We start from the raw sequence: 17,416 nt of genomic DNA, 5'->3' as shown, positions 1-17,416 counted from the left end.
GGAAGTGAGTAGCTGTAGCTCCTGCAGAAACTGATGAAAATCATCATTCTTAATCCTCTGGATAATTGAACCCAACTAAAATAAAACAATTTGCAGGTAAAAGCTAAAGAGAATAGAAATAATTTGCGTGGCATTGTTATCTGGACAAATTAGTTTCACTGATTTGATTGCCCTATTTGTAAATTGGGGATAATGCTACTTCTATTGTAGTCTCAGAAAGAAGCTGAGAAGATTAACTCGTACTATCTGGAACATGAGAAGCATTATAAAAGTGCTAAGTAGTAATTATAAGGATTTATTACGGGTTAACCTTAGACAAAAAAAAAAAAAAAAACTGTTAGGCTTTAAATATATAAAGATTAAAATGAGAAAAGTATAGCACAATGGGTCACTGATAAACATCCCAGGCCATCTAACATTCATTGCACTCCCTACTTCAAGCAGTCCTTAAATAATTACTGTGTACCAGCATATGAGCTTGATATATTGATTTTATTTTGCTCATTGATATGGCCATGTCATAGTAACATTATTGTTACAAAATCTGCACACTTGATAGTTTTACAACACCAAAATACATTCCCAGGAATAGGAGAGTTAATGTTTTAAGAAAAGATTTCATTAAAAACGTAATACTGGCAGACTTCTCTTCATGGAAAAAATTGCCTCCCCACAGAAAGCAAACAACATTACAATTCATTTCTAGCACTCCTTCTCCCTTTTCCCTCCTCTTGTGTCTCATTGAACATACAGTCTCTGGTTATATATTCACTTCTGGTATGTCCTTTTGTTTCACATAGAAATGTTTCAATAGCAGATAATATATAGCAGATCAGATTTCTGTTATATATACTCCTTGGATATACTTTTTCTCCCTTTAGCCGTCCACCTCCCTGAGCCACACTCACTTAGGAAAGCCTGAATAAAATGGTCCCATGGCAAAAAGAACAGTGTTACTCACATTGTATTTTTTTTGTCCTTGGATAAATATTTACATTTCCAGGTTATTAGAGAAAGAAGACTTTTGAACAGAATTACAGTTCAAGGACATTTTTGATTTAATGTCAGGTCCAGGAATGTTAATATTTGATCAGCAGACTAATATCTATATGTGCTGTGTTTATATGGCAAACTTAAAACAAAACAAAAAGCCGTTAAATGCTAAAGTCCCTGCAATAGTCATGCCACTTAGGTACTTAAACATTAATGTTTAATTCTCCTTCTAAAAGCTCAAGTCCTGTTCTTGCTTCTGATAAACTGATAAAGAGCAATCTCATAAAAATGTTCTGGTCTGACCTCAATTCTGAACTTCAGAGGCATAAAATGACAGACAAGTCTTTACACATGCCTTAGCCAGCTATCTCAGCAGGTTATCAGAAACCAAGATCAGAGATCACCAATACTTAAAAAGTCAAATTCTGCCTGCAGATGTGCATGTAGAGCTCCCACTGAAATCAGCAGGGTGAGTTCTTACAAGGAAAAAAATTGGCTCTAAATGAAATCTGTTGATCTAATAACAGCATGTTCTACCGAACTAGGTTGGAGGTAGAAAAGATTTCCACTTTTTACTGGTCACCTTTTCTTCTTCTTTGGAGTTCAGGAATTTTTCTGCACTTATTGTCAGGGAAAACTTGACAGTATTATTTAGCCCAAAGGTCCTTAATCAAAGACAAAATAGTTAGTTTGTTCTACTAATAATTGTGTTAATACAAATTGGGTGAAATCTGGTGCAGCTCTTTCTCAGGTGCTGGTTCTTCTGCAAAATAGTCTACAAGAGGCGGTTTCTTACACTAATTGTTGGATTCCTAAAAAAGTTAATTAAAGAATACTCATTTTTTGTTTGTTCTGTGTTAGCAAAGCAACATTAATGTTGCTGTATCTCAATTATGCTACTGTTTCCCAATAAATAGTATGGTCAAGGGCAGTTTTAATTTTAAAAGATGACTATAATATTTCACTTCTCTGTCTGCTCATCATTTTCTTATTATTCCTATGTAAAAAAGATTTTGTACTCTCCCTTACAATAAGTAGCTTGACATAGACAAAAACTCTCTGTAACCTAGTCTCCATAAAACATTCACTGCAATTAAAGTGGTAGCACCTAAATATGAAATCAGAAATGTATAGCTTATTGCAAAAGGAGTCAGCAGAAGGAATGACTTTTTGCTTCAGGTATTTAAAATGGGCTTAGATATGGGCTATTGCCCTGGTTATTGCCATAACAAACTCTCCAATCTCATGTGACTGATTACACAGCAACAACATAAGGCAGATGAGACTTCCAGATTGTTTGTATCAGTTGCAAATACGGGGTTATTACATATCAAATAACCATTTGTGAATATATTTCTTTTCAAGTGAGAAAATAACAGATTACAAATCAACTTAAAATGAGGTTAAGAGACCACAGGACACAACTGAGTGATTTTCATCTCCTACAAGCTAAGCAGCATAGCAGAACTGACTTCAGCTGGTACAACTACGTGATGAAACACTCCATGGTTTTTACCTCAATTTCATATTTAAAACAAACCTTAGAAAATTAAACTTGCATCAAGTAGTGACAACAAAACAAACAACACTACTAAATTCTCTGTTGTATAAAATTACTTTTAAAAAAAGGTAAAAACAGTACACCAGGCTGCACAACTAATTAGGTAATGTTGTTAGCTGAAGTGTCTTTGATGTTTTACAACATCCTGAAAGTTGACCCATTAACAAATTCAACAAACTTCAACTATAGCTTTCATCATAGCAACTCCACAAAGTTTTAAATTCACAAAAATATTATATATAAAAAGGGCATCTGTAGGATGTCAAAATGTGACAGTAAATTTAAGTAAGATTTTGGTTTATTTTAAAATAAAGTTTATTATATTCTGATACACTCTACTGATGTTTTAGTTTATATTAGCATTAAAACAGTCACTGAAGAGTTTTTGACATTTTGTAAATCCTATTTTTATTGACTGTATTTATACTTAAAACCTTAAAGTCCTCTAGAATGCCGTTAGATCATCTCCTCCTTTTATAGTATCAGAACAATCTCTAGACTACAAATATTTCACACATACAAAAGCTGTTTATAAAGATCATCTCTAATTTTCTTAGGCATGATTTTTTGGGCTTTGGAAAGCTGGCAAATAGTTTAGAAGGAAATGGTTATTCTGTATGAATTAGTTTTTAAAAATTGCAGAATCCAGAAGAGAACTTATTAGGAGACTTAGTAAAGTAAAAAGGACAACTAAATTCTTATTGATTATAGACTGTGGTGGTGACAGCTGGCTTCAAATTAAATTGAAAAAATGTATATGCATTCTAAAGTAGTCTAAGGCGACATCATAAATAGTTATTGCATGATTCTATCACAGCACAACATATATATGAAATGGTAAACTTAAGAAGCATTTGTAGCAGTAACTACTTCAGTTGTAGTCTGAAGAAAACATTAATACTTGCATCTCCTACACTGCAGGGAAATAGTTTCTTATTCAGCTGTCAAACAATGGATGCTGTCATCTGTTAATTCTACAAACTATTTAAAAATACATAGTCAAGTCTTAGTTCATAGTCTAAAATTCTCTATATGGAATGACTGAGTATTTTTAGTGTTTTTAAATCTAAGAACAATAGGAAGTATAGCTATAGCGGGGACTGATGCTTGTAAATTGTCATAATACATCCTAGTCTATAAGTACTGAAACTGCTGAAAAAATACTTTAGGACCACTTACTTCTGTAGACTTGCCTACTGCAAAGTCTGTTAAATAGAAATTTTATCCTCAAATATCTGTAACAGCAGTGAAACCAATCAGTGTTGCACATTAAAAAAAAAGTGATTACACATGGTAGAAATTTAAAGTAAAAAAGGGCCTGTGTTTGGAATAATGCAAGAAGATATCTAGGCAACATGAAAAAATAACAAAAGTGGAACAAAAGTAAGTTTATTCAGAATACCAGGCAAGTTAATTTACTTCCAAACACCAATAATTTGCCGTTGATATAAATTCAGACCTCTATATGAAAAATAAATATTGTCTTTTGTTGGTGGGTTTTTTGTTTGTTTGTTTGTTTGTTTTTTATTAAGGAACATATAGTTTATTAGTAAAGAAGGGGAATTAAAATGATCTCAAAAGTCACTGTATGTGTAACGTCATTTTACTTTACAGACGATTGCATGAGGTCTGCTAGCTTAACTTAATGAATAGCTTAATTTTATGTTAGCAAAAAATTAACAGGAGCATAGGCATTACATTACAATCTGGCCACAATTTGCTTTAACATGGACCTAGTACTGCTATTGATTGGTCTAGCTAGTTGGAAATTCTGGTTATTCAATACAACTTCCATGAAATTATTTCTTCCACAGTTTCTACGGATCTATTTAAAACTGATCTCTTCTTGTCCAGTGTACACCTCCATTTCTAGGAGGGGAAGAATGTGGACTATTTTCTTGGTTTTAGGTGCCATTCATTAATTTTCCTGTATGTGACCCCTACTCATTCCTTACAAAAATCATTCTTTCTTCAGAAAGTGTAGAAAATTATCAATTACCTAAGTATTTCAAATAATTTTGGAAGAATTTTTTTTTTTCTCTCAGAATCTCCATTATAAGCAGCTGTCAGCACAGTTCCCTTATAATAGCACTGTAAGCGTCCATTTTTCTGAAATATCTCTTTTCAGCACAGCAGCAGCTGAACAGTACTGAAGTACCAAAGAAAATATAAGGCTTTTTTTTTTTTTCTTCTTTAAATGAACTGTCCATACTCATTCATTGTTCAGTAATTGAGGTTGCTAATTTAGTATTAGAGTGTTTGTAATAATACGGTATTTTAACCCTGCCAAATCTATTTCTTTTAATTCTCTGGCCATATATGAACACAACTGAAATTTAGCTAATTATCTTAAGGGGTTGTCTTGCCTTTCATCTCATTTAGAGAAGAGATGACTAGAGACAAAAGGATCGAGTGCACATAGAAAGTAATTTTGGAGTAGATGATGAGCAGATCAGCTCATTCTGATCTATGCATAATTGCAAACTGTTCAGTTTACAAATTAGAAGGAAGTTTCAGGTTGACGCTTTCCAGTGAACATTTGTCAGTGACATATAATTGGCTACAACTGTCAATTATGCTGAAGTCTGAAATAAACAGCATATAATTCAGGCCTGACATCTACAGAAGAAAAGTACTTATACAGTACTCATGTGAATTTCTCATTGCCTTTTGTTTCACAGTTTTGTAGAAAATAATTAGTAAAAATTATCCATAAAGATAAGAGAAGACAAGAAAACAGTGAGAAGGTATCACCATGACATGTAATGATTGTTGCACACTAGCAGCGTAACCTTTAGCAAGGTTTTTGTCGGTTTGGATCAAAGGAGAGTCTTTTGGGAAGGAAGAGAGGCAAGGTGGTCCTGCTGCCACCAATTCCTGGAATGGGTCTTTGAATAAGATACCGAATGGATAAGCAGGTATGATTGCACATCAGTTGCATACCAGGAAAAGTTTAATACAAAAACTAAGCGGTGGTCTCATGTGACCATGTCTTTTGTGAAGTATTTCAGGCGTTTGATGAAAAGGAGAAAATTTTGTTAGTGTATCTGTTGAATTTGCTGCAGAGAGAAGTAGAAATCTCAGGTCATGACTAAAATATGATCTGAGCTAAAATCAAAATGATCAGCCAATGGATATTAGAGAACATTTAATAGATTAATCTGGGCTTGAACTGAATTTAAGACAGTTAAGCGATGGTTTGGATTTTAATGGACAGAAAGGTATGCTTGGAAGAGAGAGAGAGAAAGAAAGTGTGTTATTAAGAAAGTAAATTATATTTCAGTCTGCAGATAAGATCACTCATATGAGGGAAGAAAAAAGGGAGAATAACATAGGACAGCAGAGAAGTCTGAAGAATATTTTGATTATAGATCATCTGTGATCTAGGTTGCTGTTGCTGTTTAACCCCAGACATCAACTAAGGCAACCACGCAGCCTCTCGCTCACTCCCCCTGGTGGGATGGGGGAGGCAGTCAGAAGAGTAAGTGAGAAAACTCGTGGCTTGAGATAAAGACAGTTTAATAGGTAAAGCAAAAGCCATGCATACAAGCAGAGAAAACCAAGAAATTCATTCACTGCCTCCCACTGGCAGGCAGGTGTTCAGGCATCTCCAAGAAAGCAGGGCTACATCATATGTAATGGTGACTTGGATAGATAAACACCATAACTCAGAATGTCCCCTGATTCCTTCTTCTTCCCTCACCTTTATATGCTGAGCATGACGTCATATGGCATATAATATCCTTTTGGTCAGCTGGGGGTATCTGTCCCAGCTGCGTCCCCTCCCAACTTCTTGTGCACCCCCAGCCTTCTCATTGGTGGGGCGGTGTGAGAAGCAGAAAAGGCCTTGACTCTGTGTAAGCCCTGCTCAGCAATAATGGAAACATCGCTATATTATCAACACAGAATTTGTGTTTCAGCACAAATCTAAAATACAGTCTCATACAAAATACTATGGAGAAAATTAACTCCACCCCAGTCTAAACCAGCACATTTGCATTCTTTGGGGTAGGTGTGTGAAACTATTTATCTCTTGGCCTCAGAATCAGAGATGAAGAGTTGGTAAATCAATACAGATCAAGGATCTATAATAACAATCCATTAATAGTGATCAAGGATCAGTTGTTTTGTGTGACTTCAAAGTTACACAACAACATTAAGAGCTCCAGCAACTATCACTAAAGACAACAGTGACAAATGACACTGGCTAAGCTCATTCCCTAGGAAGTTATTCATCAGTTTAGGTTTAGGAAGGCTACTGTGACCCTGATTAGGAGAAGGATTTGCAAACAATGTAGTCACATGTGACGAATATTTCAAAGATCAGCTCAGAAGGTGCTTGGGGTGCTAGATGTGTAGAAAGTAATAGCTACTCTCCGTCACACTGTAATATCATAATTCATTGTGATACACATCATAAAAACCAGACCAAGGATGAGAGATTTATAATATACCAATTTTGATAATGTTTGGCTCATAATTTATAAAGGAAAAATCTTACTGGTTGCTAATAATTTTTAACTGAAGGCTGCATAACTTGTGTTGTCTTCAACAAATTTACCTTTTAATTGAAACATTTTCAAAGGAAAAGTATTTAACCTTTTAAGTGAATCAATTACTTAGAGGAGCGAGAAAAAAACAGTAGTAACCAGGCATGTGCTAAACTAGCTTATACAGGCCAAATAATAAACATCAAAGGCATTTAAAATCTGCGGAGTTGAGTAAATGTCTGAGCAATTCTCCCAGTCCTGAATATTATAAGGTAAGTTTTTAAATTGCACATTAGGAATTACACAACAGATTTTAACTCATTTTCCATTCTCATATGCATACAGCACTTTGGGGGATTACTGCAGTTTTGGAGCTAAGGACTGGGCCTGTAGACTGTAAGAAGTAACTAGGAATCTAGGAGGAATCAATTCAGTGCTGAGCAGGTTGGAGCTTTCTTCCCCCTTCCTCCACTTGTCCCGCTACTGGAAATCTCTCTTGCCCCTTCAGTCTTCCCATCATTGGACCTCCACTTTAGACTAAGAATGATATTCTTCATTTCTGTAGCACACAGAACGTAGACACTGCTGGTCAGTGTCTTTGAGTCAATTCTACATACTCTTTTTTGCAAATGTTCCCATATTATCTTTCTTAATCTTATTAATACTTTCAGGCATTAGACTAGCAATTCTTTTAGTAACTAATTTCCTTTCAAAGCAACAACATTGTTTACAAGTAACTATGCATATAATACTGTTATTGAAAGTTTATTTTATGTAGTTGTTAAATATGCATTAAATTTTGTAGAAATTTGCTTTAATGGTTTGCTTTAATATCTTGTACAAAAATAGCCAAAATACAATCTTTCTCTTCCATCTTTGATAGCTGTGGAAGTGAAACACAAAAATAGTAGTTTTCCAATTGTTTGGGCTTCATTTAAACAAAATAAGTGGGGTGGGGAGGGAGAAAAACTAAGTAAATTTAATCATTATTACTGAGTTAGTAATAATAGTTACATCTAAACTTATCAAAACAGGGAGTAAAACAGAAATGAACTTACTATCCTACAAATATGTTCAACATACAAATGGGTTTAAATCACATCTTATTGCTCCTGTCACAGGTAATATATTTACATTAAGCCATCTTTTTTAGGTTTTGAAAAATTAAATGCAGCAACCAAGGCTAGGGTTGTGAGTATATTTTCAATATTTGTACACTTTAGCTAGATATGCTAAGGATATAAAGGCTCATGATCAAAGTTTCTATAGTCTAGCCAGATCACCTGTAAGAAATGCAAACTTTAAAACCTTTTAAGGATTTACATGCTCTGTTTTAGGGTTACATAAATTATTGGTCTTGATTTACAACTTTTCTAAAATAGATTTCACTCTAAGAAAAAATATGGATGTCATAAATATGAATAACTGAGGTAAAACCTACAAAACCTGAAAACATACAATTTTATATAGGCCTTCGAATTGCAGACAAAATTGTAGCTTTCTTTCTAGTTATAAATTTCACAAACATGCTTACATTACCTAGTTAGTACATACATTTATCTTCAGTATTTATATTGGAATTACATTTCTTTAGAGCAATGCATACATTCTAGATAGGATATTTTGGGACTATTACTGTGCTACACACAGAGTTAATATTTTTCAGATTTTGGCCTATTGTGTTCTTATATTACCTAAGCTAATTATGGTCACTTAGAAGGTGCTGAAAGCACAATATTACCCTGTGTGCATCTAACAGACTATAATTGCCATATATGAAATGAAAAGTTATAGCTTATAAGGATATGAATAGATTCTGTATGTTTTTTACATTTGCCATTTAGCTCATAATCTTATGGTATAGTTTTATGATGGCCTATATTCATAAATGTATTAAGTAAATATGGTACAAATGAGATAAAGATCAGAGGGTAGATGGTAACATTCAAGGTCAGGTTGGATGAGGCTCTAAGCAACCTGATCTAGTTGAAGATGTCCCTTCTTATTGCAGGGTGATTGGACTAGATGACCTATAAAAGTCCCTTCCAACCCAAACTATTCTATGATTCTATGGTAACACATAATTTTATGTGAAATCATTATCCTGAAACAGAAGCCTTGTTTTCTGCCTGGCCCTAATATTAAGACTTCAGAAGGCATAAACATGTAAAAAGTGATAGTACCTCTGGGTTTTCATAAGCGTTAAGATTTCTGTTTTATCATGGATGTTATTAGAATTACATTATGTTGTCCAGGACAGATTTTTTTTTTTTAAACTGCAACAGGATTCAGCACTATAATTATGGAGTCAACAGTTATGGTCACAGCTTTGGAATAAAATGACTTGCTTTGTTTTCCAGTAATATCAGGGCTTCAGTGTTTCTGTTCAGAATATCTTCTTCAAAATCACAAAAAAAATCCATGTTTATAATAAAGACACTTTCTGAGAATTTGTAAATAGATCTCTACTATTCATTTATGAATTTAAATAAGGATAAACAAATTTTGCAGCTAACTGTTCACCAGCTACCGAGTACTTAATTTGTCACAATTATATATTATATAATATTTGTACAGGACACCATTAAACCACCTGTGTGATTAAAACTCATGGACTTTTTTTTTATAAACTAGTGTATTGGGTTTGTGTGGCCACGTTTTGGTAGCATGGGGGCTGCAGGGGCCACTGTCCAAGGCCGAATCCATCAACAAAGGTGGTAGCACCTCTGCGATAGCGTAGTTAGGAAGGAGGGTGGGGGGAAACCTGTGCAAATACAGCCAAAGAGAAGAGTAAGAATATGTGAGAGGAACAGCTCTGCAGACACCAAGGTCAGTGAAGAAGGAGGCGGAGAAGGTGTTCCAAGCACTCAAGCAGAGATTGCCCACAGGCCATGGTGAAGACCACGGTGAGGCAGGCTGTCCCCCTGCAGCCCACAGAGCTCCATGCTGGAGCAGATATCCACCTGCAGCCTGGGGACAACCCCACGCTGGAGCAAGTGGATGTGCCTGAAAGAGGCTGTGACCCCATGGGAAGCCCACCCTGGAGCAGGCTCCTGGCAGGGCCTGTGGCCCCATGGAGAGAGGAGCCCAGGCTGGAGTAGGTTTTCTGGTAGGACTTGTGGCCCTGTGGGGGACCCACGCTGGAGCAGCCTGTTCCTGAAGGACGGCACCCCGTGGAAGGGACCCAGGCTGCAGCAGTTCATGAAGAACTGCCAGCCATGGGAAGGACTCATTGGACAAGTACATGGAGAACTGTCTCACATGGGAGGGACCCCACACTGGAACAGAGGAAGAGTGTGAGGAGTCCTCCCCCAGAGGAGTAAGGAACAGCAGGGACAACGTGTGATGAACTGACTGCAACACCCATTCCCCTTCCCATGTACCACTCAGTGGGGAGGAGGTAAAGGAAATTGGGAGTAAAGTTGATGCCAGAAAGAAGAGAGGGGTGGGGGGAAGGCATTTTAAGATTTAGTTTTTATTTTCTCATTATCCTACTCTGATCTGATTGGTAATAAATTAATTTTCACTGAGTTGAGTATGGTTTTACCTGTGATAGTAATTGGTGAGTGATCTCTCGCTGTCGTTATCTTGACCCATGAGCCCTTTGTCATATTTTCTGTTCCCTGTCCAGCTGAGAGGGGAGTGGTAGTGGCTTTGGTGGGCACTCGGCGTCCAGCCAAGGTCAACCCACCATAACCACATTTGATTTTTAAAGGAATTTTTTCTTCATTAGTCATTCTATTTCCTCTTCCTTAGATGCTAATGTTCTACTACAGAAAATAACAGTCAGCTCAGATCGCTTTCAAAATGACTGATGATTCCCATTTATGTGACTGCAACAGAGGCACTTTGTCCTTACCAAAATGGCAACTGCCTCCATTGTGCTCTAGCTGAAGGAATCCTACAGTATTTATAAAGTCTGGCCATGGCAGTCATACTGAAAGAGGAGAAGTCCTCACAAGTTTGTCAATAACAATGATTTTATGAAACAACACTTGAAAGCAGATAAGCATTAAATTATAGAAGATAATAATAGTTTTTCCAGAGTTGTGTTTTTTTTTTTAAATGATCTTACATTATGAGGCCTAGTTATCAAGACAGATAGTAAATACCACCATCATGACAAAACAACAACAAAACCATGTATTTTAAATGATTTAAATTCTACTCTACAAGTGTATACACAACCATGTACTCATCGTATTTGCAAAAGTATAATAAAGAACAGAATTAATTTTCTATACTTTTAACATATATTCTCCTACCTATTCTATTTTACTTTCTTTACTGTTAACTCTGTATCTCCTGAGTTAGCAGTGAGTGAGCTAAGGATATTTACATATTCCTGCAGTGCTTTTTACCCAGGTTAGCAATTTACATTCTCAATGTTGCTTTGATTCCAATTTAACTGCAGAAATTATAAAATTCTTTATATGTAATTTTTTTTAAAAAAATAAATCACTAAGATACAAAGTTATTCATTTATCAATTTAAAAGAGAACTCCTGATATGGGGATTCATACAATGAACAAGCCAATTATTTTATATTCAGAAATATTGACATACTGACACATACCTTGACTTTTTCTAAGTGATCCTGCAGAGAATCAATTAGCAGATCCCCCACTGGCTGCCAGGACCCCTTGAACACTTCCGCCTGGCGCAGCTTCAAGTCCAGTTCATCCATTGCCTCTTGAAGGCCCTGCAATCTTTCAAGAGCATCATCTATCTTCTTTTGCCAATCAGCAGACTGTAGATTCAGTTTATCCCACTCAGTTCTGACCTCATCTGCTTGCCTTTGGAGAAGTTTAGTCACATTGTGGGCCCGTTCCTCAGGTGACAGCTCTAAACGTGAAAGTCAAGAAGCTTTTAAGACGTATTCTGTCTTAGAAGAAAAATCATTACCATCTGGGTAACTTTAAAGCTCAGTTAACTAACTCAGAAACCATTCATAACCAAAAACACCTGTGAAATGTATTTTATTAATGTATTCTCGTTTGAAAATCTCTTAACAAATTTAAATCTTGCCACCATACAGATCACCAAAACATGCATTCAAATACATAAAGACATTTTTAAACATACAAGGTGTAGCTAAAAGTTTATCAACTGTGTCCAGATTCAGCAAAATAGTTCTGGACATACATAAATATTAATAATTGTGAATATTTTGCTGCAATTGAGTGGATTTGGGAGTTTCTGTGCTACTGAGACTACAAGCAGAATTTTAAGTTAAATTGCAGCTTTCAGAGCTCAAATAGTTCTATAGTTATAGATAGGTCCTGAAAGCCAGTTTTAAAACCTTCTTTATAAATATGCATGTCTATTTAATACCACAGTGTTCAGAAGGATCGCTAAGGGTTTCTTTCATCTATATTTTTAGCTTAGTTTCTGAATACTGACATTCATCTTGGCATGTAAAAAGAATGCTTTCACAGCAGCTGGCAGAATTTATTTAATCATCACTGATCATCAGTGATCTTTCCAGCAACATGTTATTACCCTGCTCTTTCTTCAATTACCTCTTGGTTCTGGGTAGAGCTTCTCCAGTCCCTCCACAGGCTGCTCTGCTAAGAAGATTCGCACAGTCTCAAGCGCACTCCTGATAACAGGTTCTTTTGTTTTCAGCTCCCTCTTGAAAGTCTGAGAGATGAAACAAAATTATTTTAAGTGGCTATATAATGAAATACCAAGTACTAGCCCTTGTTTTCAGCAATTTAAGCACAAATTGCCAACAACAGCTTCCATGTGTTTATTACAAGTAGCTAAAAAAAAAAAAGTAAAAGATAATCAGCTTTCACTTAACCTGAAGTCACACTGAATTCAAAAGAGCAAATGTAGTGCCAGCACGCTGCAAAGTACCCAAGGTTGCTGATAAAATTTTAACTGTGAGAGGGATCCCTTTTGTTCATTAACATCAGGGTCAACTCCAAAACTGAGCTGCAATGGACAAGGCTTCGGCTGTCTCTGTACTGGGACACACCAGCATGGCCAATGATTCTTGAAAGCAAGATTGCAAGAATGCGAAGGAAAATCCAGTATGTCTTACTGCTATCACTTTGCTACTGCTGCTGGCAACTGTTATATCACAAGAAAAAAAAAAAAGACCTATGGATATTGACATGTTAACCCATAACAATTAGTAACAAAAAAATTTCAATATATGAAATCATAGCACTCCCTTCTAGTAGTGGTGTAGATGCATCTCTTCCAAAATTACACAAACTGAGATTTCTGAAATGTCGAATGAAGGCCAAGGTGAAAATTCAGAAATGCAAACTAGCTTAGATGTAGGCATGCATGAGTAAAAATTAAAGGGCAGAAAGTAGTCCTTATGAAATAGTTAATTCCTAGTTGCTTTAATCAGTAGTTATTAACAATTTCTGGATTTTTACGTTTAACATTGCTCTGCGGTACGTTCTGCTCCTTTTCAGATCAACTGTATTTCTCCCTTTCATCTGTTCCTTTCCTGTCATGCTTTTTGGCACCTGTCTCCTTTCTTGCCTTTTCTTCCTCTTTCCTATTTGCATTTTTCTTCCTCCAGCAACAGCTCCTTTTACCATCTCTTCTATTCCCTGATTTTAAAATGACCGTGACTAAGATTCTCAAGGTTGGTATCTGAAGTTTTGGTAGGCTACTGAAAATATACATATCTCAGGTTTGTTTGGTGGTTTTTTTTTTTTGTTACAGAGAACTTAAGATTCCATTAATCTGAATCCAAGTGTTCAGCGCACAAAAATGCAGATGAACCTGGCCTGTGGGTTGCACATTGCACTGGGTCTTTTGCATGTTGTATTGAATTTATCTATATGGTCCTTACCACTGTTTTGTTTCAATGTTTTCTTCTCTATGAAACAATATTGAATGCACACTGTTTTCAAGTAGCATAGAGGTAAAATATGCAGATAATTATAGTGCAATGTAACACAAAGCACAATACTGAAAAAAGGACAGCCTTATCCCATGAATGGAAAACAGATATTTTACTCCAGGGATTAGAAAATTCTTTTTACAACACAGGCATTATATAGGTCCCTTACATAATAAATTCACCAATTCAGTTAAATTAAGTATTAAACAAAATTTGGGTTTCCAGATTCAATATCAAAAAGTTAATTACATTTTTAATTATATTTGATATTAAATGCTCTGTACAGGAAATATCTAACAGATATTTCTGTTAGAGAAAAATAAAAAGAATCACAACTGCAGTTAATAATATGAGCACTCACAGGTAAAATATTTTTAATACATTTCAGGACATGACTACATTATTCTACTATAAATGTTTAAATAAACCATTTATTAAGTGGTCAAGAACTGACCATAAGGTTTTTAATTGTGAATCAGGAAAACCTAAAGGGAAAGTGTGATTTCTTGAAGGAAACAACACAGTAAAAACTGTTAATTATGTGTTATAGACATGAATGGGACTAGGATCCTTTCACAGACCACATCTTCTATCAATAGGGAATCTATTGTTTGATTAATATCTGTGATAAATATTTTAAACAGTCATGTTGACCCTTAAGAACCAACACTGATTTTCACAAATAAAGAAGAGTGCTGTGTATTAACAAGTAAACTACCATTGGACATTGCTCTGCATAAAAACTGAGAGGGGTTACTCCAGAGTTAAAACTCTTTAGCTTAGACATTTTTATGTTTACAAATTTTTATAAATTCATACCTGACTCTTGAATGAAGTACAATGGAAAGAGGAAATATAATAAGCCTTTTTCATACCTTCAAATCTGCAAAATCTATTCTTTTAAATAGCCTTTGTGCTCACCTCACCTTACACCATTCTGTCCCACTAGAGTGTGGCAGGTCTGCAGCTCAAGTAAGCCAGCAAGTAGCACAATTTAAAATGTTCCCCCATGGTCCTGTGTGCTTTGCTTTTAACACCTGATAGTGTTAAAAGTGATAACAACAGTCATGTTGGCTTTTAAACATTAGAATTGTAGGCCAGCCATCTCCTGCCCTGCATCCAAAGCAGCGTGGCCAGCAGGTTGAGGGAGGTGATTCTGCCCCTCTGGTCCACTCTGGTGACATCCCACCTGGAGTCCTGCATCCAGCTCTACAGCCCTCAGCACAGGAAAGACATGGACCTGTTGGAACAGGTCCAGAGGAGGGCCACAGAAATGATCAGAGAGATGGAACACCTCTCCTATGAAGACAGGCTGAGAGTTGGGGTTGTTCAGCCTGGAGAAGACAAGGCTCTGGGGAGACCTTATTGCAGACTCCCAGTACTTAAAGAGGGCTTGTAAGAAAGATGGGGACAGACTTTTTAGCAGAGCTTGTAGTGATAGGGCAAGGGGTAATGGTTTTAAACTAAAAGAGGGTAGATTTTGACTAGATCTAAGGAAGGAATTTTTGAAAATGAGGGTGGTGAACCACTAGCACAGGTTGCCCAGAGAGGTGGTAGACGCCCCATCCCTGGCAACATTCAAGGTCATGTTGGACAGGGCTCTGAGCTACCTGCTCTCGTTGAAGATGTCCCTGCTCATTGCAGGGGAGTTGGACTAGATGACCTTTAAAGGTCCCTTCCAACCCAAAGATCATATGATTCTATGATATAGTATGCTTTATAAAAATCTCAGAAGACAAATTATTTCTCAGAAATGTCTATGTCCAACACCAATGAAAGAGGAGGCACATGCACAAAGGTCTGTTCTGTCCACATACACCAAGAGCAGGAAGGAGTCACAAGTATTCCAGAGGAACACAGAACTGCACCAACTTATAGGATATTTAAAAGCCAGAAACAACTTTGAGATATGTATTTGGGAATGAGTAGTACTACTGCATGGAGCGTTGCTGCTGTGGTCAGGTCAACCCTAGCTATGTACAATGAGGACACAAAATACCTTCTTTCAGCTTGAACTGCTTTTCCGTAAAACAGTAACAACCAAATACACCTAGCAGTATTATATTTCCAAAAGTGGGTTAACGCCACATTCTTCCAATATCTCTTGTGCAACAGAACATGGATAACATAATCAGATAAACATAATGGATCCCATACAATGTGTGAGCAGGAATCATTGTATCTATCTTCTCAAAACAATAGTGAAATGTTAATGGGAACTTTCTGACTTTGTATATTTTGCATTTAGTCAGAAACAGAGTCTCTTTTGTTAAAGGAAAAAAGTGAGACAATGTGTTAAATGTTTTATTTTCCAACTTTTCCATCCTGGATGTTGGATCCGGTGGATGCGATTATAGTCTGTAAATCCTGAGTTTTAGAATAGTACACAGTATGGTGTTAAAATCTGTTTACAGTTCTCATTGCCTTCCCTAGTTTTCATCTGCAGACTTCTACTGAGTGAGTTAAAATACGTTTCAGTATAAGAAATTTAAATAGGAGAGAATGAAAAAAACATGAGAGTGGAGCAGTAGTACAGAACAGCATTAAAAATAATGAATGCTCATTTCATACTATCCCATTCCAAAAATGTTCTTACTGTATGAAGAAAAACTCAGCTTTCTGATCAAAGTTTTGTTGTGAAATATGTATACATACACTACCAAAAAAAAATCATAAGTAGCAATAAATGATGTTTTTTCTTCTTTTTGGGAGGGGGAAAAAAATTATCTTTCTAGAACCCTGACAAATACATCTTTATAATAAGTAGAACATCATTGAAAGCAGAATTAGCCTAAATGAATGTCTAATTTACAGCTAATGATTTCAGTCTAATTCTTTGAATTCCTTAACTTCTTCCACACTTTGTGGTGACTGTAGAGGAAATCGAACATGCATAACGTATTATCTGACAAAAAACCAAGTAAACTACTTTATTTAAGCATCTCTATTTGTCATCAACACTACAGCAGCAATGGCATTCTTTCCACCATTTTAATAATGTATATATTGATCAGCTTATCGCAGACCTCCACTACCTCCTCATGGGTGTGCTTAAATCTCTTTAGGTGGAGAAACACAGACTGTTTAAATTGAAAGATGAAAATATAATGAGAAGACAGTTGCATTAGTAAAACTAGCATTAATCTCTTATTAGAAAAGCAGATATTTTTGCTTTTAATGAATTTTAAAGAATACAATTAAATTAATTCAAGGTTTCCCAACAAGAATTCTTTTTAAAAATGAGTTTTGACCTGAATTTTAAGAAGTAGGTATCAACTGCACCATGAGAAAAGGTTAGTGTATTGGAGCAGGAATTGTATTAAGCACCACTGCTATAGATTTCATGTGAAAGACTTTCTAGGGCATTGTTAATAATTAACTTTTATCATAAATGCTATTAATACAATCACTACAGAGAAGATGTAGCAACTCTTAAAAGAATGAGAGAAAATCATGCTATCTGCATGATGCCTAAGTTTTACTGAGATTATCAGTAACATG

General features: G+C 35.8%; 1 protein-coding gene across 4 annotated transcripts in view; it reads right to left on the bottom strand.

Moving 5' to 3' along the window:
* The window catches only part of DMD (dystrophin), a gene marked incomplete at both ends in the record, with an annotated part of 1,339,794 nt that overhangs the window by 177,937 nt on the left and 1,144,441 nt on the right, over positions 1–17,416 (bottom strand). For all 4 annotated transcript variants that reach the window (XM_082008889.1, XM_082008891.1, XM_082008888.1 and 1 more), the window contains 2 exons: positions 11,621–11,889; positions 12,567–12,687. In XM_082008889.1, coding sequence (XP_081865015.1) covers positions 11,621–11,889; positions 12,567–12,687 — 390 coding nt within the window. The remainder of the gene's footprint in view (positions 1–11,620; positions 11,890–12,566; positions 12,688–17,416) is intronic.

Source organism: Phaethon aethereus (genome assembly GCF_964289735.1).
Source record: "Phaethon aethereus genome assembly, chromosome: 1".
NCBI lineage: Eukaryota > Metazoa > Chordata > Aves > Phaethontiformes > Phaethontidae > Phaethon > Phaethon aethereus.
This window is presented reverse-complemented; position numbering and strand designations above follow the sequence as displayed.